The sequence below is a fragment of the Hemibagrus wyckioides genome, linkage group LG03 (assembly GCF_019097595.1).
Source record: "Hemibagrus wyckioides isolate EC202008001 linkage group LG03, SWU_Hwy_1.0, whole genome shotgun sequence".
Lineage (NCBI taxonomy): Eukaryota > Metazoa > Chordata > Actinopteri > Siluriformes > Bagridae > Hemibagrus > Hemibagrus wyckioides.
In genome coordinates, this window is record NC_080712.1 from 27,982,292 (window position 1) to 28,005,898 (window position 23,607).

General features: G+C 39.5%; 4 protein-coding genes across 4 annotated transcripts; 3 read left to right on the forward strand and 1 right to left on the reverse strand.

The window, feature by feature from the left end:
• Positions 1 to 2,155: 2,155 nt before the first annotated feature.
• On the forward strand, positions 2,156 to 5,213 carry psmb1 (proteasome 20S subunit beta 1). Its single transcript, XM_058378382.1, has 6 exons — positions 2,156 to 2,339; positions 3,258 to 3,365; positions 3,455 to 3,536; positions 3,937 to 4,066; positions 4,227 to 4,333; positions 4,891 to 5,213. Exons 1-6 carry the CDS (start codon positions 2,239 to 2,241, stop codon positions 5,074 to 5,076), a joined length of 714 nt encoding a protein of 237 aa, XP_058234365.1. The 5' UTR covers positions 2,156 to 2,238; the 3' UTR covers positions 5,077 to 5,213.
• Positions 5,214 to 5,737: 524 nt separating this feature from the next.
• LOC131351341 (putative membrane protein Bcell_0381) lies at positions 5,738 to 6,751 on the forward strand. The gene is made up of 2 exons (XM_058386741.1): positions 5,738 to 5,900; positions 5,995 to 6,751. The coding sequence occupies exons 1-2, from the start codon at positions 5,742 to 5,744 to the stop codon at positions 6,250 to 6,252; spliced, it is 417 nt and encodes a 138-aa protein (XP_058242724.1). The 5' UTR covers positions 5,738 to 5,741; the 3' UTR covers positions 6,253 to 6,751.
• A 2,656-nt stretch (positions 6,752 to 9,407) lies between these two features.
• On the forward strand, positions 9,408 to 17,763 carry LOC131351280 (uncharacterized). Its single transcript, XM_058386646.1, has 17 exons — positions 9,408 to 9,529; positions 9,630 to 9,796; positions 9,888 to 9,973; positions 10,064 to 10,144; positions 10,233 to 10,347; positions 10,676 to 10,851; positions 11,381 to 11,602; positions 11,775 to 11,977; positions 13,070 to 13,201; positions 13,307 to 13,444; positions 13,551 to 13,782; positions 15,068 to 15,269; positions 15,403 to 15,613; positions 15,853 to 15,968; positions 16,994 to 17,160; positions 17,252 to 17,474; positions 17,624 to 17,763. The coding sequence occupies exons 1-17, from the start codon at positions 9,468 to 9,470 to the stop codon at positions 17,761 to 17,763; spliced, it is 2,673 nt and encodes an 890-aa protein (XP_058242629.1). The 5' UTR covers positions 9,408 to 9,467.
• Positions 17,764 to 18,083: 320 nt separating this feature from the next.
• dnaaf10 (dynein axonemal assembly factor 10) lies at positions 18,084 to 23,586 on the reverse strand. The gene is made up of 8 exons (XM_058386648.1): positions 23,248 to 23,586; positions 22,014 to 22,114; positions 21,800 to 21,930; positions 21,448 to 21,549; positions 20,152 to 20,267; positions 18,949 to 19,083; positions 18,763 to 18,860; positions 18,084 to 18,291 (listed from the first exon to the last, which is right to left on the reverse strand). The coding sequence occupies exons 1-8, from the start codon at positions 23,431 to 23,433 to the stop codon at positions 18,084 to 18,086; spliced, it is 1,077 nt and encodes a 358-aa protein (XP_058242631.1). The 5' UTR covers positions 23,434 to 23,586.
• Between the last annotated feature and the right edge of the window lie 21 nt (positions 23,587 to 23,607).

Below are 23,607 nucleotides of genomic sequence, written 5' to 3' on the forward strand. Positions count from 1 at the left end.
AGTTTGGGGATGGCCACTTCCTGTTCCAACATGACTGCACACCAGTGCACAAAGCAAGGTCCATAAAGACACAGTGAGCGAGTTCCTGACCTCAACCTGATAGAACACCATTGGGATGAATTAGAGCGGAGACTGTGAGTCACGCCAAAATGGGGATGTCTGCTTTTACATGCACATGAATTTAATATGGAGTTCGCCCATTCTTTGCGGCTATAACAGCTTCAACTCTTCTGGGAAGGCTTTCCACAAGGTTTAGGAGTGTGTTTATGGGAATTTTTGACCATTCCTCTAGAACCGCATTTGTGAGGTCAGGCACTGATGTTGGACGAGAAGGCCTGGTTCACAGTCTCCGCTCTAATTCATCCCAAAGGTGTTCTATCGGATTGAGGGCAGGACTCTGTGCAGTTCCTTCACACCAAACTCTCTCATCCATGTCTTTATGGACCTTGCTTTGTGCTCTGGTGTGCAGTCATGTTGGAACAGGAAGGGGGTCATCCCCAAACTGTTCCCACAAAGTCGGGAGCATGAAATTGTCCAAAATGTCTTGGTATGTTGAAGCATTAAGAGTTCCTTTCACTGGAACTAAGGGGCCAACCCCTGAAAAACAACACCTGAATTCAAGGATTTAGAGAGGTGTCCCAAAACCTTTGGCAATGTAGTGTATAAACAATACATCACTTTGATTAAACAGATTACAAAGACTAAGTACAGTGATATCAAACAACATAATTTTCTATAATGAAAGACTACATGCTACATAAATGTTTTATGAAAGCATACCTGGTTGGACTACTTGTTTGTCAGATCAAAGAAAAAATAAAGCATTAAACTCTGCCTTTCTTTGTCACTGAAGAAGGGACAACATGAAAGGTTTTGATGTGTTTAACCTGGAAACATGGACATAGTGCACTTTTAAAAAGGTTTAACGTTAAGGTTCTCTGAATCCAGTTGTCTAGCCATCACAATTTGGCCCTTGTCAAACTCACTCCTTACACTTGCCCTTTTTTCTTGCTTCTAACACATCAACTTTGAGGACAAAATGTTTATTCACTGCCTAATATATCCCACCCACTAACAGGTGCCATGATGAGGAGATAATCAGTGTTATTCACTTCACCTGTCAGTGCCCATAATGTTATGGCTGATCGGTGTATAGCCTAGTACTGTTTTATTATTCATTTACTAATTTTCATGAACTGCTCTATCCAGGTTAGAGAACAGAAGTGCACTGAAGGACAACATTGAAAACATAAAACCATCGTGAACATAAAAACAGTGTGTCAGAAACACATTCTTCATATTTACGAGGCAAATAAATGTTCATAAGCCTGACTGCACATGGGAAGAGCAACCTGCTCCCATGTACTGGGAGGAGTTCTGGTATGTGGTGGCCAGGGTGTGACACAAGACACTGACTATTATTAAGTTTCTGTTGAATCAGATCTTGATACAGTACATATACTGATTTAATCCGAACTGCTTGGCACGAAAATCATAATCAACAACCTGATGAAACTTATGACGATCAACAAGCTATGAAATGATGAACAACAATTATGAATAGGAAAGTATAGAAAGAAGTGGAGAAATCATTGGAAAATAATGGCCTAGGTTTAAAAAAAAACAAACAAACTCATTTCTTATTGTTGGTGTGGATATGAATAAAATCTTTATTACACTAATATGGCCAACAACAAATATACAGAATAAACATTTCATGGAAGCTTTTATGTCTAACTTATTGTCATTTTTATTGCATACAATGTCAAACAAATGCTTGAGTTAATAACATCAGAGATAGATAGATAGATAGATAGATAGATAGATAGATAGATAGATAGATAGATAGATATACAGACAGAGACAAATATATAGATAGACAGACAAATAGATGACTAATGTACTGACTTAAATTGGTGTACAACAACAACAACAACAACAACTACAATAATATTATTAATAATAATAATAATATTAATAATAATAATTTTAAGGACCCCGTTTCATCAGTTCAGTACATTAATGTTATGATACCATAATGAAGAGACTTTATTCATAATGAAATCAAATATGCATTTCGACTTAAAAAATTAAAACAACTTTAAAAGTGTTATTTTAGCGTCCTGCTTTCCACTGACACCCCCGGAAGTGGTACCAAATCAACTTCCGCCCGCCATGTTGCAGTGAGACAGCGAGATTTCCGAGGAAAAAGTTAGCGCTTTCGGTTTAGTAGCAGTCATGCTGTCCACACAGGCTTTTGGAGAAAATGGAAAGATGAAGGAGTATCACTACACCGGACCTGTAGAGCACAAATTCTCCCCTTATGCTTATAATGGAGGGTAAGAGATAAGAAGTGTGTGCTGAAAAAACGCTCTTAACCGGCTTTGTCATCCTCCGTTGTGTTCGGGGCAGGTGTAGAGATCTCTCGGCGTCGGTTTCAGTTAATCCTAATTCATTTCTAAAATGGCGAGTGTTATGACAAGAGACAGGAATTACCCACTCACTATTTATTTATTTATTTATTTATTTATTTAATACGCCACGATTATTTTCCGAGCATTTAAAGTCGTGTTAATGTGACAGTCAGTCGTTTTAGCCGCTAGCTAGCTAGCTGTTGTGAGTTGTGATGTTTCGTTTATGTAGCTCGAGCTAACTCTGATTTCAGTGAGAAGATCCCATTTATAATAGTCAGATTTTCATTTTTAAGTTTTGATTTTAATACACATCTTGTGTAGTTACCGTTAGTTGCACATTTTGCCTGTCCAGTTTCGCTTTAATGCTAAAGCTAGCTTATATTTCAGTGACGGTAGGAAGAAGTGAAGAAATCCTGTCCTTATTTTCCTCTTTGGTGTTCTTGACACCAGCATATCTAGGAAAATATAATAATAGTTTATTTTATTTCAATTTTATTGCTTATTACTTCTTCTAAGACGGTACACAAAACTTGGACGACTCATCCTGCACTAGTCTCGTGTTCAGCCAATGAAATGGTCTCTGAATAGGGTTATGCCCCGCCCCCCAGGGTGTGTGTGTGTGTTTGTTGCTTTACACTACCAGCAATCGTGGGTTAGTCTCCAAGTTTTGTCTGTGCAACTTCCCACACAATATACTTCTTTTTCCCAATCAGCCCATGATCAAGAAAGAGAGGAATGTGTGCAAATTTGTGGTCATGTGACTCACACTTACAACTGTTCAGAACGTCTTGTTGTTGAGTCCTAAACAGTAACTTGGCCTAACTTGTGCATTTTGTCCCACAGGACTGTGCTGGCAGTGGCCGGAGAAGATTTTTCTATAGTGGCCTCAGATACACGTCTAAGTGAGGGCTACTCGATCCACAGCCGAGACTCTCCGAAGTGCTATAAACTGTAAGTGACTAGATTGTTGGCATCCCAGACTTAGCAGTGTGTTCAGGTGTAAAGAAACCAGATTTTTACTCTGATTTTTACTTACACAGGACAGACCAGACGGTGATCGGCTGCAGCGGATTCCACGGGGACTGTTTGACGTTGACCAAAATCATTGATGCAAGGCTCAAGGTAGGAATGCTTCCTGTAATTCCTGCACTAATCTGATGTTAATACCTGGTAAAATCAAATCTTACTATCTGCACAGTCAATATCTTCTTAAAACATCTAAACTATCTTTTTCCTGCTTTAAGAGGAAACAGTAGGGCACTTGGGGTGAGCAAGTTTTGTCTAGCTCAATTGATGCTTGATTGAAATTTCTGGTGGTGACAAGTCTTTTGCTTATTTAATAGAAAATAAGCTTCTATTATATTAAAAGCACGTGCTTATTAATCAAAACATGACCATACACTTTCTATGAGCTATGCTATGTTTAATACATTGATACTTGCGTGTGCATTCTTCTTTCCTGATGAAATGACATGATATGGTTAATTAAAAATTAAAGTAAATGTTATTTTTTTTCTGACAGATGTACAAGCATGCAAATAACAAGACCATGACAAGCGGCGCTATTGCTGCAATGCTCTCAACGATTCTGTACGGCAGACGTTTTTTCCCATACTACGTTTACAACATAATTGGTGGGCTGGACGAAGAAGGTAATCTTTTTGCATAGCTATTTCATTACAGTAGGGTTGTTGAATGTGTTGTGTTACTGTTAAATGCTTCTTTATAGAAAGGACAGTGATGTAAAAAAAAAAACACAGAGCAAATCCTTTTATCACTTTTATGACTTTTTTTAAACCTCATCACTTCAAGGTCGAGGTGCAGTGTACAGTTTTGATCCAGTTGGATCCTACCAGAGGGACGCTTACATCGCAGGTGGCTCAGCAAGCGCAATGCTGCAGCCCCTGCTTGACAATCAGGTAGGGTTACAACTGCCTGCTACACAACTTGCAAAAACAGCTTCAGAGCATGTCTGTGAAGTATCACTCCAATCATGTACATGTATAAATGCATTATATGCACAAACCTATATGCTGTAATATATAGCAAGCGTCTTAAATAATGTTGCAGAAGATAAGAACGATTTTATCAGCACTTTGAGGTCCTTGCATATTGTCAGCAAGCTATTCAGTTGTTCATGTATTTTAATTAATATATTGATCTTGCACATCAATACATATGGTTTATTTTTTCATATACCATATAAATGATGTATGATATTTATTAACAAGTTGAATATCTCGTACTCTGAAATAGCTGATTGGTTAAGATTTAGAATAGTTTAGAATAAAGTGGCTGTAATATTTTGCATGCTATTTGAGATAAACCTTCCCATCCATCCCGAGCTGTAGTTTGTATACTGAAAGAACAATAAATCATTTACACAGAAATGTGTTGCAAAGCTTGACTGTTTTTTTAGATTGAGAATGCAAAAGTTTTAATCTTTGATCATACATTTTCCCCGGGTTTTGCACAGATCGGATACAAGAACATGGAAAATGTGGAGAGGTTGCCGCTGTCGCAGGAAAAAGCCATACAGCTGGTTAAAGACGTGTTCATATCAGCTGCAGAGAGAGATGTCTACACTGGAGATGCCCTCAAGATCTGCATCATTACCAAGGAAGGCATCCGGGAGGAGAATGTACCACTCAGGAGAGACTAACAGGCCTACATGACTATGCCAGAAACTGGCCTGCTTTTTCTTTTCTGGAATTAATATGTTCACTCTCAATTCTACATACTGATTTATTGTTCTTTTTGTATTCTTGCTCAAGAATAAAAAATACTAAATAGTCACAAGGTCTCAGTTCTTTTGCTTTTGTAAATTATTTGACAGACGTTATAAACAAATACATTACTAATGTATTAAATTCGACTGATTTAGTTAAGCTTTATTATATGCTTTGATTAACACTTGGATTTAAGGCCATTTGAGATCAGAACTAGCCTTTTTAAAAGATTTGGTAGATAATTTCTCTGGATAGTAGAAACTAAATGATACCATCCTTGTTTTTCCCTTTAGGATTTCATGTATGTTGTAGCAGAAAATGAGTTCAATTCAAAGAACTATTACTCTATAGCATAAAATTGTTACATTAAAAATTTGTGGACAGTATCATTTTTTTGTTTTGCCCATTTGCTAGTACTTTTTGACACTTAAAGAGGTTTGACATGATTAATGTGTCATGGTCAGTTTGTTGCCTCAGTCCACCTGTTGCCTAAAACAATGCTGTTGCCTATTCCCATGGTTACAGTAATGAAGTTAGCTCTTCTGTTTGAATAAGCAGTGAAGTTTCTGTTCACTTCTCACGCAGTAACCTTGTCCAAATGGATAACTGTGATTTAGAAAAGCTAGCACTAAGCGGTATAAATTTGTGCCCTTGGTTTAAGCCAGACTTAACACTTTACACAGCCACAGTGGCGAGTCACATTAGGGAGGTGACACTCGATGTGCTGACGAGCGACTGTGGAGCCTCATATGTCATTGTAAGTATGACAAGCATAAGATTTTCATAGTTTGTTAGTATAGTAGTATTGTATAAAGCTGACTAAGTGTCTTTTTGTTTCTTGTGTTTTGAAGTTATTTGGCAATGGGTCCAAGTGCTTAAAACTGGACGAAGGGTTAAACCAGATAGACATCGAGGTAACCGCTGAGGATGGCACGACCAAGAAATACCACATAGAGTTAACGAAGCTGTCCTCCACAGCAGCTAAACTCACTGATCTGACCATAAATGCCTATGACAAGCTCCATCCTGACTTTTCTTCTGATGTGAATGAATACTCATGTAAGTCGTTTTTGTATTTGAAATCTTCAACATACCCTGATCAGACATAACATTATGACCACCTGCCTAATATTGTGTTGGTCCCCCTTTTGCTGCCCCGTCATGCACTGTGTATTCTGACACCTTTCTATCAGAACCAGCATTTCAGCAATTTGAGCAACAGTTCTGTTGGATCGAATCACATGGGCCAGCCTTTGCTCCCCACGTGCATCAATGAGCCTTGGACGCCGGTTCACCACTGTTCCTTCCTTGGACCACTTTTCATAGATACTGACCACTGCAGACTGGGAACACCCCACAAGAGCTGTGGTTTTGGAGATGCTCTGATCCACTGGCCTAGCTGTCACAATTTAGCCCTTGTCAAAATCCTTACTCTTGCTCATTTTTCCTGCTTCTAACACATGAACTTTGAAGACAAAATGTTCACTTGCTGTCTAATATATCCCACCCACTAACAGGTGCCATGATGAGGAGATAATCAGTGTTCACTTCATCTGTCACTGCTCATAATGTTATACCTGATTGGTGTATGATGAATTGGTTATTTTATCAGGCTCAACCTCCATTCAGCTGCTGTTTGTATGTAAACAATAAATGACCCACAGGTTCCAAATCCTGTTCCTGTCCTACACATTTCAGTTTTTTCCCTTGTGTTCACACACCAGGAGATACAGTGTTTTAAGTCATGTTAGATACCTTAAAAAACTAAAATGAAATCTAGATATGATTTTCTTGTCTCACTGTTGTGTTTGGCGTTATTTCACACACTCAAAAGCCACAGCAGGATTTTTGGTAGATCACCCAACTGAAAGTGTTATAGTGTTTAAAAACCCTTCAGCACTGCTACATCTGTTATACTTGTTTGAACACAACACAGTGTCATGAAAACGGTCCAACACCCAATCAACATCTGTTTAGCGGTGACCTGAGGTGTGATAAATGGCTCATCTCAACAGATGGGTAGCAACCAGTAATTGTTTACCTACACATACAGTAGGTAGATACAATGGCTAATGTGCACATGTACAAAGAACCTATTCAGGTTCTCTATATATGAATGCATACAAGGTCAAATAGTGCTAGAAATGTCTCAGAATAAGTGTGCAAAAGATTCAGATTCATTTGAATGAAAATGCACCAGTAAAACTGTCTGTTCAAACTACCACACATAGACCAGAACCAGATCATTAACTCCATTCTCTCTGTTTATTGTATGCTGTAGGCATGGTGAGTTTTGACTGTCACACAGTTACTGTGCAGCCCCAAGTACCAGACCTGAACATGAAAGTGGAGGTGAATGAGGGCTGCAGCTCTGATCCTGTGTTTCTGAATGCCGGAGACACTGTGGTCACTGTAACAGTTTTGTCACCAGATGGCACAAATTCCCAAGTAAGCCTTAATTGTGTCATGAACCCGTGTCACTCCTCACAAAATGGCCAAACTGGCTGAAAAGATTCATTTCTAAAGCCATATCTCATAGATCTGTTTCAGCTGATCCTGTTCCTCTGAAGTGACTAATCAATCGGGTCAGATCAGTGATGCAATTCATTTCTCTAGGGGTAGGGTTGGTTAATAAAAAGAAAAAGTAATGACACAAAACAGCTGCTTTATTTCTCTGTAATTATTAGTCTTGTTTCAGTAATGTTTACACACCCTTGCTGACTGGCATTTCCCATTAAATAAATTCCTCGCCCTTCTGTAGATTAGATTAGATTAGATTAGTTTAGATTCAACTTTATTGTCATTGTCACATAGTTACAAGGCAACGAAATGCAGTTAGCATCTAACCAGAAGTGCAAGTTAGCAGTGCAATATGAACATATATACAGATATGTATAAATAAAAGCTATATATAAATTGGATTTACAAAAAATATATATATATGAATATACAGTATAAAGTGAGCAAAGATGGATATTGTGCATAGAATATATAAATTAATGTACAGAATAATTGTAACTACAAATATATATGAATGTGCAGAATAGGAAATATACAGAAACTATATATAGATGAATTTACAGTATATGCAATAGTATGAAATATACATATGAATAACTATAAATAACTTTACAGCTGGATGGATATGCGGGGAGTATACATATACACACACATATATACCTATATGAATATACATATATTAGTATATAGTCTATGTGCAGACTATACAGATGAATGTACAGAGAGTATTTACAGAGATATATTACATCACTGCCGGGTTTATCAATGTGTGGGGGGAGGTTACTGTCCATGTAAGGAGGTTAGTGAAGTTGAGTTCACTAAGGTAACCGCTGTGGGATAAAAACTGTTCCTTAGCCTGCTGCTTTTGGCTTTTAGGCATCTGAACCTTTTTCCAGAGGGAAGGAGAGAAAACAGTTTATGTGCAGGGTGAGAGGAGTCCTTCACGATGCTGCGAGCCTTACGCAGACACCGCTTCTTGTAGACGTCCTCAACGGCAGGGAGTGGGGTCCCAATGACGCGTTGGGCGGAATTCTCTGTTTGAGGAGTTCTCAGACATTTTTTTTTGCAGACAGGGATGCTAAAATAAATTCCACAGACCTCATATGTACATATAATGAATTTTATTCTAATTCAGCTATACATTATTAGGCTTGTTAGGCTAGTTATTAGAGACAGAACCTAAGCTTTAGGTTCAGTGAACAGGCTAATAATTATAATTAGGAATAATTGTGTTAACTTGTTAATTATGAGTGGTTTCAATACAATACAAAGCAGCAACATTATTCATCCATTGTCTATACCCACTTTATTTCTAATTAGGGTCACGGGGTCTGCTGGAGCCTATCCCAGCACACATTGGGCGAAAGGCAGGGGTACACCCTGGACAGGTCAACAGTCCATCACAGGGCCACATATAGACAGACATAGTCACACTCATTCTTATGGGCAATTTGGAATTACCAATCAACCTAATGTACATGTTTTTGGACTGTGGGAGGAAAACAGAGTACCCAGAGTAAGCCCACATAGGCATGGAGAGAACATGCAAACTCCACACAGAAAGGCCCCTGCCTGTTCGAACCCGGGACCTTCTTGCTGTGAGGCAACAGTGCTAACCACTAAGCCACCATGCTGCCCGCAGCAGTGTCTAATAAATATTTTATTGTGTTCTGACTGGTGTATTAAAGACATTGTTGACTTTGCTTGTTGTGTGCACTCTGACTGATGATTTCAGGTGTACACTATAACAGTAACCCGGGAACAAATTCCATTAGCTGTTACCTTCTGTGACGTGAAAGACCAGATGGAGTTTGAATGTTCGGTGTCCTTAAATTACCTCTATAGACCTTTGTCGATAAATCCAAGGTAGGAAATCCCCTTACTGTAAGAAGAATTACTGCAACAATTGATTCAATTTCCTACAAATTTTGGTATATGTTCTGACAAATCCAAATGTTTTATGTAGTGACCCAAAAGTTGTCTTCTCAGCACCATATTTTGATCTGCTGACCCGGAGGTCAAAGGTACATCCGTTTAATGGGGATCCATTAGGAGACATGTGGAAGCTTCCAGAGACTGAGCTTGACAAGAGGATATCCGACACATCTGTCAGATGTTTCTTTGCGCATCGTGGTATGAATATTATTGCGGAAAACGCTAAGCCACCATTCATCACTGTGAAAAGGTTTTTTGCACTTGATGAACATGCAAGTTATTTTTAAAGGGTGTGAGACCGTGCTGAAACTTGCAGAGATTGCTGCACATGGAAAAGATTGTTCTCATAAACCACCACATGATCTTGACACAAAGGTTAGTATTAGACATTTAGAGATCTAGAAGGATTTCACATTTCTGCTTTTTTTTGCTATTGTTCTTCCTGTACTTTATTTCTTTTTGTAGGAGGTTACTGAAACAAACTGGTACAAAAAATATTTCTCTTCAGCACATAAGCTGGAAATTGAAACGAAGCACTCTGTTCAGGTAGGGCCGGCATTCAGAATGTGTTGTTGCTTTAAGGCTAACTAATATGATATTAATTTATTATTTGTTTCCTTATTGTTCATTTAAGGCCCAAAGCTGGGAGAAAAGACTACAGATTGCTACAGATAAGGACGACGTAGATGATTTGTGCAATCATGCCCAGAGCCAAATAAAGCTGTATAAAGAGAGACTTCCAAAACCAGGTATAAATGCCAGTGTAGCTTCAAACTGGTGGATCTGTGTTAACTCTTCACACTGTCATTTTATGTATATCAGTAAACTATTGATTTGATTTTAGCAAGACAAATTACCTATTTGTTTTTGTCCTACAAGGTATTAGAGATGAAGCATGATATTTTGAATCTAATGTATATTAAAGGGACAAAAACAAATAATGTATGTGGTTAGGCACTTTACCTCAAAAATACAAATTTGTGAAAGTCTCAAAGTGCCAACATGATGTGATCATAACAAATATCTGCTTTGTGTTCTGTTTGAAATGGGACTTATATTTATTTTTATTCTTTGAAGGTGATATGATGCTAAATGAAACAGGACAGTCACCATTGCACTATTTGGAACAAGCAGCCGTTCACTATGCTACTGCTGTCAAATTCAAACCCCGGAATCCAAATTTACATTTCCAGCTTGGACAAACCCTCGAGGAATGTTATTATGCTACAGAAATGTATGATCTAAAAAAGAAGGTAATCAGACGATCGGATTTCTTGATGCAATTTGTGTGACAGTGGAAGATATCAAAATATATACAACGATCAGGCATAACATTATGACCACCTGCCTAATATTGTGTTGGTCCCCTTTTTGCTTCCAAAACAGCCCTGACCCATCATGCACTGTGTATTCTGACACCTTTCTATCAGAACCAGCATTAACTTCTTCAGCAATTTGAGCAACAGTAGCTGTTGGATCGAGTCAGTCTTCAGTCACCCTGTGGATCAGTGAGCCTTGGCCGCCCATGACCCTGTCGCCGGTTCACCACTGTTCCTTCCTGGGCCACTTTTGATAGATACTGACCACTGCAGATCGGGAACAACCCATAAGATATTTTCGGACAAAATGTTCACTTGCTGCCTAATATATCCCACCCACTAACAGATGAGGAGATAATCAGTGTTGTTCACATTGCCTGTCAGTGGTCATAATGTTTTGCCTGATCAGTGTATTATTTAATTAAATAAAATTACACAAACGTTACCTTTAAGTATCTTTCAGACAGAGAGTGATGCTACTGATCTTGCGAAAGCCCAGGCCAGCGGGATGCAGGAAGAGATCTGGGCCATCTGTAAACTTCATGGTTTTTTAGGAATACCAACAATGGAGGAGCAGCTGAAAGCCCTAGACATGGAGTACCACCAGCTGAAAGACCAGGGCCAGTCTGAGAAAGCTGACTATATCCAAACTCTTTTCATCTGGCTGTCCAAAAAGGCTAAAATGGTACATTAAAACTACTAGAAATGATTTTGGATTCTGCTTCCTGTTTGGAGTTTTATCTGTGGATTAGTAATTGTTTTGGTTTACAAGAAAACGCCAAACTGCAGAAGAATGATTCACTTTTATATGGAGAGTATTTCACTTTATATATATATATATATATAAAAAATTTCAGGACACTAAGGCTGGAGATTCTGATGAGGAAAATTCACTTCAAAGAGCCCTTCAGAAGTATCTGGATGCCTGGTCTCTCAGTCCTGACAACTGGGGACTCAACTTCCATGTGGGTCGTCTGCTGCTTTTACAGGAGAAGAGTAAAGAGGCACTACAGCACTTGCAGACTGCACTAGCCCTCAAACCCTCACACCCAGCCTTAAGGTCATAACTGTTAAATGTTTTACAGAAATGATAGAATTTCTTAACTCCAGTGCTAGAGGCTAACTGCACAGTTTCAGGCTTTTCCTGTTCCCAACACACCTGAGTCAGATTCATGTAACACACCTGAGTCAGATTCATGTAACACACCTGAGTCAGATTCATGTATGTCTGCAGGGCAGGGGACTTATTTCATGTTAATATTAATTGTGTGGTGACCTGAAAAAACTCTTCACATGCAATTTTCCTAGTTTATATGTAGTTCTGAAAGTTGCAGGTTTTCCTGAGCTTTTTCAGACATACACCAACCAGGCATAACATTATGACCACCTGCCTACTATTGTGTTGGTCCCCCTTTAGCTGCCAAAACAGCCTTGACCTGTCATGCACTGTGTGATCTGACACCTTTCTATCAGAACCAGCATTAACTTCTTCAGCAATTTGAGCAACAGTAGCTCGTCTGTTGGATTGGATCGCACGGGCCAGTCTTCGCTCCCCACGTGCATCAATGAGCCATGTCACCAGGTTACCACTGTTCCTTCCTTGGACCACTTTTGTTAGATACTGACCACTGCAGACTGGGAACACCCCACAAGTGCTGCAATTTTGGAGATGCTCTGATGATCCAGTGGTCTAGCCATCACAATTTGGCCCTTGTCAAACTCGCTCAAATCCTTACGATTGCTCATAATGTTATGGCTGATCGGTGCATCTCAACCACAGTTGTCCTCAGCATTTTCGTCTGGTTCTCCCAGAAAGGGGACTGCTGAATATACTGACATTTATATTCAATATCAGATTACAAACATATATAAATAGAATTATTTTCTAAGCACCCATCCAACTAGTTGATCAAAGCCTGACTTTCAGCAGCTGAGCAAATCACACTCAACTAGCAATGTCTTAGACAGTCTTCAGGCAGATTCACTGGATTTACCACCATGTTTGTTCCACTGGTTCCTTATTCAGCATAGAAGATAGACAAGAAAATATTGCAAAGTAAATGAAACACTTTCATGTCAATTTGAGTTACAGAAAAAAACCCTATTTGGGACAAAATATGATCTGACTCCCCACCTAACTTTATTATGATAGATTCTACACCGGTTTGGCTTTGCTGCAACAGGATGGAACCTCAGTGGAAAAAGAGAAAGAGGCGACTTTGTTCCTCCATCAAGGCCTGGAGTATGTTCTTGGCCAGTATTTTAACTCACACAGCCAAGCCTGGTGAGAAACAGGTTTTCTATAACCTTTAAATGTTCTGTTCTTTTTAAAATAGTTATTTAATATAAATTTATAGGCATTTAATATAAACCTTTCTGGTTTCTCCAGTAAAGAGAAAGCTGATGCTGGATATTCTCTGTCGATTGTAAATGCCCAGTTTTTAAGAGGGTGTCTCAGCCTGGGAGTATTGCTGTCCAAACACACAACCTTGGGGCAAACAATGAGCTCCATGTTGGTTTATCAGAAGTAAGTATCAGTAACAGCTAAGAAACACCCAGGTAATGTGTGCAGGTTTTTATAAAATCTGTAGTTATTTGAAAGTGTGTTATATATATGATGTTTTTCTGTACAGTGTTGCTCTAATGGCTGTGAAAGCTCTGAGCATGTGTGTCGGTCAGGGCCGAGTGACTCAGCAGTTAGAGAGGGTGCTGCTGGATGCCCACTTTACTTCACTTAAAATTCTACTTGAGCAGGAGAACATAATCAAGCAGGCCTGGATAACTAAGAGATGCCAAGCTCTCTCTGCTCTCATACGGCTCTCATGCATCGACACCTGGAAGGATCTCCTGGACATGCAGTTAAAGGTGAGTGACCTTTTCATATGCCCACATTAGTATTTTATTCACTTGCTCATTTCACCCACACTGATCAGGTATAACATTATGACTACTGACAGGTGAAGTGAATAACACTGATTATCTCCTCATCATGGCACCTGTTAGTGGGTGGGATATATTAGGCAGCAAGTGAATATTTTGTCCTGGATCAGATCTCCAAAACTGCAGCTCTTGTGGGGTGTTCCTGGTCTGCAGTGGTCAGTATCTATCAAAAGTGGTCCAAGGAAGGAACAGTGGTGAACCGGCGACAGGGTCATGAGTGGCCAAGGCTCATTGATGCACGTGGGGAGCGAAGGCTGACCCGTGTGATCCGATCCAACAGACGAGCTACTGTTGCTCAAACTGCTGAAGTTAATGCTGGTTCTGATAGAAAGGTGTCAGAATATACAGTGCATGACGGGTCCGGGCTGTTTTGGCAGCAAAAGAAGGACCAACACAATATTAGGCAGGTGGTCATAATGTTATGCCTGATTGGTGTATGTGTGTGTGTGTTTTTTATAGATCTGTATGTATTGTAGATAACTAATTGTAATAATCATGTCCAATTAAGACAGTTATTCCATCCAAATACATATACAGTGTGTACAAACACAAACAGTGTAAATGTACAAATTTATAGCTCAAGCACAGTATGAATCTGACACAGTAGTTTTAAAACCATCATTCTCACTAGTAACAGGCACTTTGGGCCTTTTTAGTGAGTCAGAGCAAGTAAACAATTCATGTTACTGGGCTTTCTGAGTCTGAGCTTAACTTTAATTATAGCCGAATTTGTAGAAAGTTTCTTTCCATTTGTTTTTGAGATTTACTTCCCTGATACATATACACTGCACATCATAATAGTGATCAGTGCAATAGTGCCCTCATGCTGCCATAATCACAGACGGATAAAGTGTAGACATGTCCAGACATCTTGTCTTTCACTGGAACTAGCTTGTTTGGTTAGAACCAAATATTTAGGTCATACCTTGTGGTTGTGTGGCGTTTGAGCACTTCAGACGAATTGTAGTTACAGAAAACTGATGAATCAAAAATTCTGTGCAATACATAATACACATCACTCACCAAATATTTGCAGTTATATCAGCGGATATTAGGAGGAAGTAGCTTTTCATATATATATTTAGAGACGCATCCTATGCCATGTGCAGTTTTAGTAAGAAGATATTTTGTAGATTATCATTGAAAAGAAAAAAGCCTATCAGAGTCATTGTGTCGGGTGTGTGATTTGGGAGTCATTGTTTCTGTGTAGGTGTGTGAGTTGGGCGTCATTAACACTCCCTGCAACAGCACTGCATTATGCCTGCTTGGTCAGGCTCAGCTAGCCCAGTGTGACAGTGACGCTGGCTCAGAATCGGGTCAAGCAGCCCTGTCCAATGCCTGCCTCAGTTTCCAGGCTAGCATCATGTTGGAGGGATTGCCAGTGACTGGAGATCCTCCAGAACATCTGATCAGTAAGCTATCACTACAAGGTTATCAGTTTATATGGTTTGACTTAATAAGTCAGTCCATATTTTTATCCATCCATGGTACCTTATAATAATGCTCTTCTAATAGTCTTGTATGAATTCATTTCATTTTGTACAGAGCAGAAGTGGTGGCAGGAGCATTTGGCTAAAGAGAAGGAGAAAACAGAGAAGCAAATCTGCATTAAGGAAGTGAAAGCAAGCGGGTCATTTGAGCACACTGGGGCTAGAAGAGGGATCGGAAAAACAGCTCCTGCCCAAGGGGGAACTATAGCCATGGCTAAAACATCTGCTCCATCTCGAGGGGTGAAAGCAGTTCCAGGAGTAGCAAGGTTACCATCTCAGATACAGAGACATGTCTGATATATTAAGGCTCGGCATATGTTTCAAGGACAAGGGTGTAATTAACAGAACTATAAAGCATTTAATAGATTTAACCCTATCAATCATTTCATATTGTCTGGCTTTGTAAAGACAATCTGGTTTTAGATCTGCGTTTTAAAAAAGTATTTTCCATTTCATACTGTTGGTATATATATATGTGTGATACCTTTTTTCCATTTTACATCAGAGGAGTGGCTCCAGTTAAGAGGAATGGAAAGAGTACAGGCAAATCAAACCCCAAAATCCAGCTTCCTCTCGGCAAGTCCAAACAGGAGTGCAGCACACAACACACTAAACCAGCAGGTTTGTCCAGGCCTGTTTTCATCTAAAATTCACTGTCAATGTTTTTGCACGTGTGCTGATGAATATCACTGCATATTTAGTGTTGAAAACAGGCCAGAAGTTTAATTGTTATTCTAAACTGCCCCTACAGGTGAACAGTGCCTTGTGAAAAACAGGTGATTTTTCAAATACGTGTTTCACCTGACCAGCATAAACTGCAGATGAACAACAGCTTAAAATCCATAGTCTTTACATTCACAGTAATATACACCGACCAGGCATAACCTTATGACCACCTGCTTAATGTTGTTTTCGTCCCCCCTTTTGCAACCAAAACAGCCCTGACCCATTATGCACGGTGTATTCTGACACCTTTCTATCAGAACCAGCATTAACTTCTTCAGCAGTTTGAGCAACAGTAGCTCGTCTGTGGGATCGGATCACACGGGCCAGCCTTCACTCCCCACATGCATCAAAGAGCCTTTGCCGCCCATGACCCTGTCGCCAGTTCACCACTGTTCCTTCCTTGGAGCACGTTTGATAGATACTGACCACTGCAGACCGGGAACACCCCACAAGATTTGCAGTTTTGGAGATGCTCTGATCCAGTAGTCTAGCCATCGCAATTTGGCCCTTCGTCAAACTCGCTCAAATCCTTACACTTGCCCATTTTTCCTGCTTCAACTTTGAGGACAAAATGTTCACTTGCTGCCTAATATATCCCATCCACTAATGGTGCCATGATGAGGAGATAATCAGTGTTGTTCACTTCACCTGCCACTGCTCATAATGTTATGCCTGATCAGTGCAAGTAGTACAGTATTAATGCACAGTATGGAAAAGCTAGATGATAGCTGTGATCAACGATGTCCTCTTGTGATAATCCATCCTAATTTCCCCCAGATCAGTTCACAGGAATAGACAACTTGCGATTAAGGTTAATTATAACCAGTACCGAGTCTTTCTGACACTATAAGCAGTAATTTTAACAAAACAATATAAAACGACCGATTTCAGGAGTGATCATTTTGTGTGGATTTAAACAGCACCTTTGGATGAGGAGCATAAGATCAGTGGTGCCACCACTCCAGCAGCTCTGAACCTGAAGTCTCATGCTCCTCGACTAGGATTAGCCCGAGCCCGGGCACGTTCTCCAAACTCCCACCAGCAGGCCTGCTCTCTCTACCAAGAGGTTATCAGCATGTCTCCACAGGTTAAATTCTCCTTTTTGTAATTTCTGGACATGATCTAACACTAATTTCTTTAAGCTGGTGCTCACCGAGGTTTGTTTGGTTGTATTTGAGGTTCATGATGCATACATTGAGCTGGCAAACCTACTGGTGGAGAGCGATCCACAAGCCGCTGTAGAGGTCTACAGCAGATTTCCGTTAAAACCTGTTAACGAACAGACATTTGATGATGCCTTCATCACAGGAGAGATCGTACACATCCTCATGAAGCAAGAGCTGTATGAACATCCACAGCTGGCTCCTAATCTGATTGCATACGGAAAAGTCATGGGGCTCAGTAAGTTTATTTGTGGCAGGAAATTTTTAAAAATTATACAGAATGGGAATGGGCAAGTGTGATGTCCTTTAATATTAATCTTAAAAAAATCTTATCAAGTTTGATCAATCTGAAATTATCTATAATTCCCCCCCCCCCTTTTTTTAAAGGTTGCATCGAAAAGTACATTGATATACTGGATAAAAAGTTTAAGACCAAGCTGCTAAAAACCATTTATGCAGGAATTCATAACAAATCAGTGGAGGATGAAGATCTTCAAGAGTTTTTCAAGTTTAAATGCTGGATATGAATGGATTCAGGCTTGCACTTTACAGGTTCATTTCCCTTTCTGTTATAATGAACATAGTAGTTAGTTAACTAGTTAAACAAACCCGCAAGCAAAGATTTTACATAAATGAAAAGAAATTTAAAATTTCTAGGATTGCAAAATGGTTTACTGTCTAAAACATTTTACATGCAAAAGTAATGGCACTGGGCCATTTAGGAGAACTTCACTTTCACTCGAAATGAAGTTAGAGTTGTTTGTTGCATATACAGAAAGCAGGTTCAACATTTGGTTTGTAGAGCCTGAAATAATAATATTAAGGACTGGAGTCACAGGATGCGAGCTCATACTCTGTTCAGCTTAGTGACGATGAGGACCCGTACACTCTGGTCAAAGGAAGCACACACACACAGGCCCTGCTTGTCGGGACTCCAGTCCAGGCTGGCGATGGGTTGTGTGGACAGAGTGACGTTCTGTAGTAGATTGAGTGTCCCAGCCACTCCTCGCTCTACTCCGTCTCCATCTTTCTCACTCCTCTTCTCTGGATATTCACTGAAATATGGCAGAATTTTCAATCAGAGGTGCTTAGTGCTGGGACAATATGGATACTGTGACAAATTATGGCTTATTATAATGGATCAAGCATCAAATGAAATGCTCAATATTTCATAAATGTTTTATGTTATTAAGCAACTTTATTCCGAAAGACAGTCAGAAATCTAGGTAATTAGCAAGCCAGCATGACTATGTGCATAATTAACTTGGAAAAAAATGATGTATAGCTATTTTCTGCTTGCTATTAAGCAGATATGTGTTCTGGTTAAAAATGAATGAATGAATGAATGAATGAATGAATGAATGAATAAATAAATAAATAAATAAATAAATAAATAAATAATCTCCTAGTACAGACTCCTTTAGTAGTCACTTGAGTGACATTGGTGATATTGTGTGTCTGAGTTGTAACAGGGAAATGAAGGTTTGTCAATAACAGTATGTGTGTGTAGATTTTTTTTGACTTACTATTTCCACAAGTGCAGGTTCCCAGCTCCACCTGTTGTCATGAAGATGTCCCTGTTTTGGGGCAAATGCCTCACTTGCCATATTGTAGATTTGTGGGCCTTAAATACAGACAGTAAAAGTAAACAGATGAGTAAAAAGGCAGTAGTGGGTATAAATATTTGGGCGATATCGTGCTCTCAGGCTCACCTTTTCAGAAACAGATGCAAAGCCTTTGGTCGGATGTTGAGTCCTCATGTCAAAGACATGAAATTTGCCCTCTAAAGACGTTGCCACTAGTTTGTTCATACTGATATCTTTTCGGTCAAATTCAACGCTGCACACCTAACAAATGTAGAATGTTTTATTTGTAAGGTTTAATCACTGGTGTTTTCATTAGGTTGCTTATCAACATTTAGAAAAGTATTAGAAGACTTTGTTAGAAGTGTCTAAACCAGGGGTGTCAAACTAGCCTAATAATGGATGTAATCCAGCCCACCAAATGAATTTAGAAGCTGTATTTCAAATTAAATTCGTCAAGTTGACCATAATTGAATTGAAACATTCAAAAAAAGATATATACAGTATCTTTTTTTTACCACTAGGGGGCAAAATAGAGCTAGCTGAAAATATATCTCCTTCCAAATGAACTAATTTACAGGTTTGACAGTAAGGGGAGCACAAACTTAATAAATATTTCAGTTGTAAATATTCTGCAAATCATTTAGATGTTTCTACTTCAATATTATGGACTATTTCGTGTAGATACACTACCGCTCAAAAGTTTGGGATCACTCAAAAATGTTATTGTTTTCAAAGGAAACACACGAAATTAGTCTGAATAGAAAATATAGCAAAAAGAACAGGACATGCTGACATGTCAGAGTTCGAAATAATGATTTTGATGTAAATGATGAAGGTTTTCTTCAAACTTTGCCTTCATAAAAAAAAAACACCTTTTGGAGCAATTACAGCCTGGACATCAATTTTTCAAGATAATCTGATGAGATTTCACCCCATGCTTCCTGGAGCATCTCCCACAAGATGGACTGGCTTGATGGAGTCTTCCTCTGTAGCTGAAATCAAGCTGAAATATGCAAGTGATCCCAAACTTTTGAGCGATGGTGTATATGGAACAAAATCCCCATTCAAGCCACTGTTGGGCAGTGAATTGTGTCTGTTATATACATTCATAATGTATCTTTCAGATAAGTGCAAATAAATAATCAAGTCTATGAAGAGTAGCTGGTGCGATGTTGGTCACTAATCTGATTTTTTTTTGGTCCGATTCACTTGACAATGGGCTAAATGTAATATAACCTAGTACCCTAGCACCCCTCCTTTAAAGCATATCTAACATATACTACATGCACAAAAATGTTCCTCTACTGAAATGTCAAATAACGAACTTACGCCATTTTTAATATTTTTCTCCCATCTCAGAGACATATTTCGGAGATCAAACAGCTTAATATCACCGTTGTCATATCCAGCACACACACAGCGGTCCTGATCGTTAAAGGCGTGACCTTTGAAGGAAAAGATGCCCATCAGTCAGCTAGGAAAACACATCATACACGTCATGCTTTGAGAAAACAGCTTAATACAAATCTCTGACACTAAATCAAAAGCTATGTACCTTATAATAAGAATGGACTTGTCTCATTGAACCCATACCATTCAATATACTGTAAATGTGTATGTGAAGAATTGTACACTTTGGCACATGCTGTTTTATGAAAATAATACAGATGTAAAGGTGGAAGTTGGACTATTCCTAGAACAGCATGGCCTGTTTTATTCATTAATTACATGCCATGCTAAACTAAACAAGCCACTACTTCAATACTGTATACAGGTGCAACTGTAGCAGAAATGCATTGTATTGTATGCTCATCATACCATGTTAGATTTATATCTAGCTTTAAATCTTTAAATCTATACGTTAAATCTTAAGTATAAGCTAACATGCTGGAATAGGATTTCTGTAGATGACCTACTTAAGTTTGTGTCAGCATGTTTTTGTACCTGGCTTGTTCTTCAAACAAATAAAACAATGCTACAAAGTACACTGTATTGCCAAAGGTTTTGGGACACCCCTCCAAATCACTGAATTCAGGGGTTGTTTTTCAGGGCTTAGGCTTGGCCCCTTAATTCCACTGAAAGGAACTCTAAATGCTTCAGCTTACCAAGACATTTTGAACAATTTCATGCTCCCAACATTGTGGGGATGACCCCTTCCTGTTCCAACATGACTGCACACCAGTGCACAAAGCAAGGTCCATAAAGACATGGATGAGTGAGTTTGGTGTGGAAGAACTTGACTGGCTTGCACAGAGTCCTGACCTCAACCCGACAGAACACCTTTGGGATGAATTAGAGCGGAGACCGCGAGCCAGACCTTCTCGTCCAACATCAGTGCCTGACCTCACAAATGCGCTGCTAGAGGAATGGTCAAAATTTCCCATAAACACACTCCTAAACCTTGTGGAAAGCTTTCCCAGAAGACCCAAACTGGTCCCACAAAGTTGGGAGCATAAAATTGTCCAAAATGTCTTGAGGCATTAAGAGTTCCTTTCACTGGAACTAAGGGGCCAAGTCCAAGGAGGGGTGTCCCAAAACTTTTTGTAATATAGTGTAAGATCAGTTCTGATTTCCTATCTGTTCATCATGGTTTAGTGTGATACATGTAGTGCTATAAATACACACCAAATGCAACAGTCCAGCAATCTCTCTTGGTCTCTCCTTCTGTCGGCTCCATGTTTGCCACAGGTGTGTCTTTTTGCCTCGGATCCCACACTTTAACTGTACCTACAAAAGCAAGACAATAGAACGTGCAGATCCCCATCATTATGTTATTATTATCATACAATACCAGGTATAATAAATAGATATAACAGATAATACATACTGATATTCAACATGCACTCTATTATTTATTATCAATATGTCTGGTTTGCATAAGAAGTTACAGGCATCTATAATTTTGTTCTAATATCGTGAACCAGAATAAAAACAAAAGAATACCAAACATCAGAATTTGTAATATTGGCAAACTAACCATCTCTGCTCCCTGTAACGATTTCTGGTGCGCCGTCTCCGATGCCTAAACCTCCCACTCCGTCTATGCTGTTTATTATTTCCTTGTGGCCTTTCACAGAGTACACTGGAACCTCTGCCGCCTCAAGATTCCTAAAAAAATTAATTTTTGTATTTCAGCTTAAACTTGTGAGTGTGTGAAATGAACAGATGTACTGTAGAAAGGTCAAGCATACCACACATGAAGGTTGCCGTCAAAATCGCCTGTGGCTAAATGCCTCTGCTGGAGCGATGTTGCACCAAATGTTCCACATTTGATTGGCTTGGGTTTTTCAATCTGAAACATTAAAATACATTAATAGAACATCCATTGAAACATGCAAGAATAATGAGAAAACATGAGAAAATGTAGATATGGCCTTGGTCACAACTGGGGTTATACTGATTATTGTAGCACAGCTTCCTGTTTGTCCAATACAACTATTTTTCGCCTCAGATTTGGTTGTCCATGTGTTGCTTAGACATTTTTTTTTTTTTTGCGTACACATTCATATTTCACCTCTTTTTGTTGTGGTCAACTTTAGACTAGAAGATAACAGAATTTTGAACCAAACCATCAAACAAGATGGAGGACATATGAAATAATTTGTGGAGTTGATACTGAATCATAGGTCCAAATTTACCGACCTCCAGTTTGATCAAGTAGACGTACAATATATTGCCAAAAGTTTTAGGACACCCCTCCAAATCGTTGAATTCAGGGGTTGGGTTGTCCACTTAGTTCCAGTGAAAGGATGAGAAGGCCTGGCTCACAGTCTCCGCTCCAATTCATCCCAAAGGTGTTCTGTCAGGTTGAGGTCAGGACTCTGTACAGGCCAGTCAAGTTCCTCCACACCAAACTCACTCGATCCATGTGTTTATGGACCTTGCTTTATGCACTGGTGCGTAGTCATGTTGGAACAGGAAGGAGCCATTCCCAAACTGTTCCCATAAAGTTGGGAACATGAAATTGTCCAAAATGTCTTCGTATGCTGAAGCATTAAGAGTTCCTTTTACTGGAACTAAGCAAGTCCAACCCCTGCAAAAGAACACCTGATTTCAATGATTTGAAGGGGTGTCCCAAAACTTTTGGCAATAGTGTGTTTCAGGATTTCAGGCAGGTTTATTCTGCCTCTCAAAAGATGACTAAATTCTCCTTGGGCAGCATACTGGATCTGACCACAGGACTTGTGTTTGTGTTGGTGGACAAATGACAGTGGACTCCTTGGCAGTTAGAGTGCAGTGTTAGTAACACTCTTATACAGTCTCACACTCAGAGCCGCACCATCGAGCTGGATTCGGCGTGTCTTGCGGTTGCTATGGCAACAAGGTGACCGAGTTTTCTAGAACCGGCTAACTGCTTAGCCTGTGGACTATCGAAGGACGATGTTGCAAATACGACTTGTTAATAAGAACAACTATAAACTTCACCTCTTTGACCAGTTGCAGTTCTCCGTGCTGAACCTCGTAAATCTGCAGGACTCCAGTTCCTCTGGGGAGAGTTCCCATACACACAAACTTCGCGCTGCAGGGAATCCACTTGCTGTCGAACACCGTGTAGTTCAAGCTCTTTTGAATGTGCGCGATGATCTGCGGCTTTTCCAGAGGCGTTGACATTTCGCCCAGTATAACTAACACCAATTCAAACAGACAAAATACCCAGAGAGCACTGAACCAGCTTGAGGTTTTAGACAACTTCCAAAGCTTATTCAGTTATAACCGGAGTGAGGCAGGCGTATGGACCTGTTTCCCACCTGTATAACGAACATGAAGCTTCCTGCAACTCTGACT

Bases quoted from the DNA above. Each gene is read 5' to 3' on its own strand.
- psmb1 (XM_058378382.1), top strand. From the start codon at position 2,239: ATGCTGTCCACACAGGCTTTTGGAGAAAATGGAAAGATGAAGGAGTAT. The intron at 4,067-4,226 runs GTAATCTTTTTG...CATCACTTCAAG, and splicing joins TGGTGGGCTGGACGAAGAAG to GTCGAGGTGCAGTGTACAGT. The intron at 4,334-4,890 runs GTAGGGTTACAA...GGTTTTGCACAG, and splicing joins AGCCCCTGCTTGACAATCAG to ATCGGATACAAGAACATGGA.
- LOC131351341 (XM_058386741.1), top strand. From the start codon at position 5,742: ATGGATAACTGTGATTTAGAAAAGCTAGCACTAAGCGGTATAAATTTG. The intron at 5,901-5,994 runs GTAAGTATGACA...TGTGTTTTGAAG, and splicing joins GTGGAGCCTCATATGTCATT to TTATTTGGCAATGGGTCCAA.
- LOC131351280 (XM_058386646.1), top strand. From the start codon at position 9,468: ATGGAGTTTGAATGTTCGGTGTCCTTAAATTACCTCTATAGACCTTTG. The intron at 10,145-10,232 runs GTAGGGCCGGCA...TGTTCATTTAAG, and splicing joins AAACGAAGCACTCTGTTCAG to GCCCAAAGCTGGGAGAAAAG. The intron at 15,614-15,852 runs GTTACCATCTCA...ATTTTACATCAG, and splicing joins GCAGTTCCAGGAGTAGCAAG to AGGAGTGGCTCCAGTTAAGA.
- dnaaf10 (XM_058386648.1), bottom strand. From the start codon at position 23,433: ATGTCAACGCCTCTGGAAAAGCCGCAGATCATCGCGCACATTCAAAAG. The intron at 21,550-21,799 runs GTTAGTTTGCCA...TTGCTTTTGTAG, and splicing joins CGTTACAGGGAGCAGAGATG to GTACAGTTAAAGTGTGGGAT. The intron at 18,292-18,762 runs GTAAGTCAAAAA...GCCATATTTCAG, and splicing joins AACCTGCACTTGTGGAAATA to TGAATATCCAGAGAAGAGGA.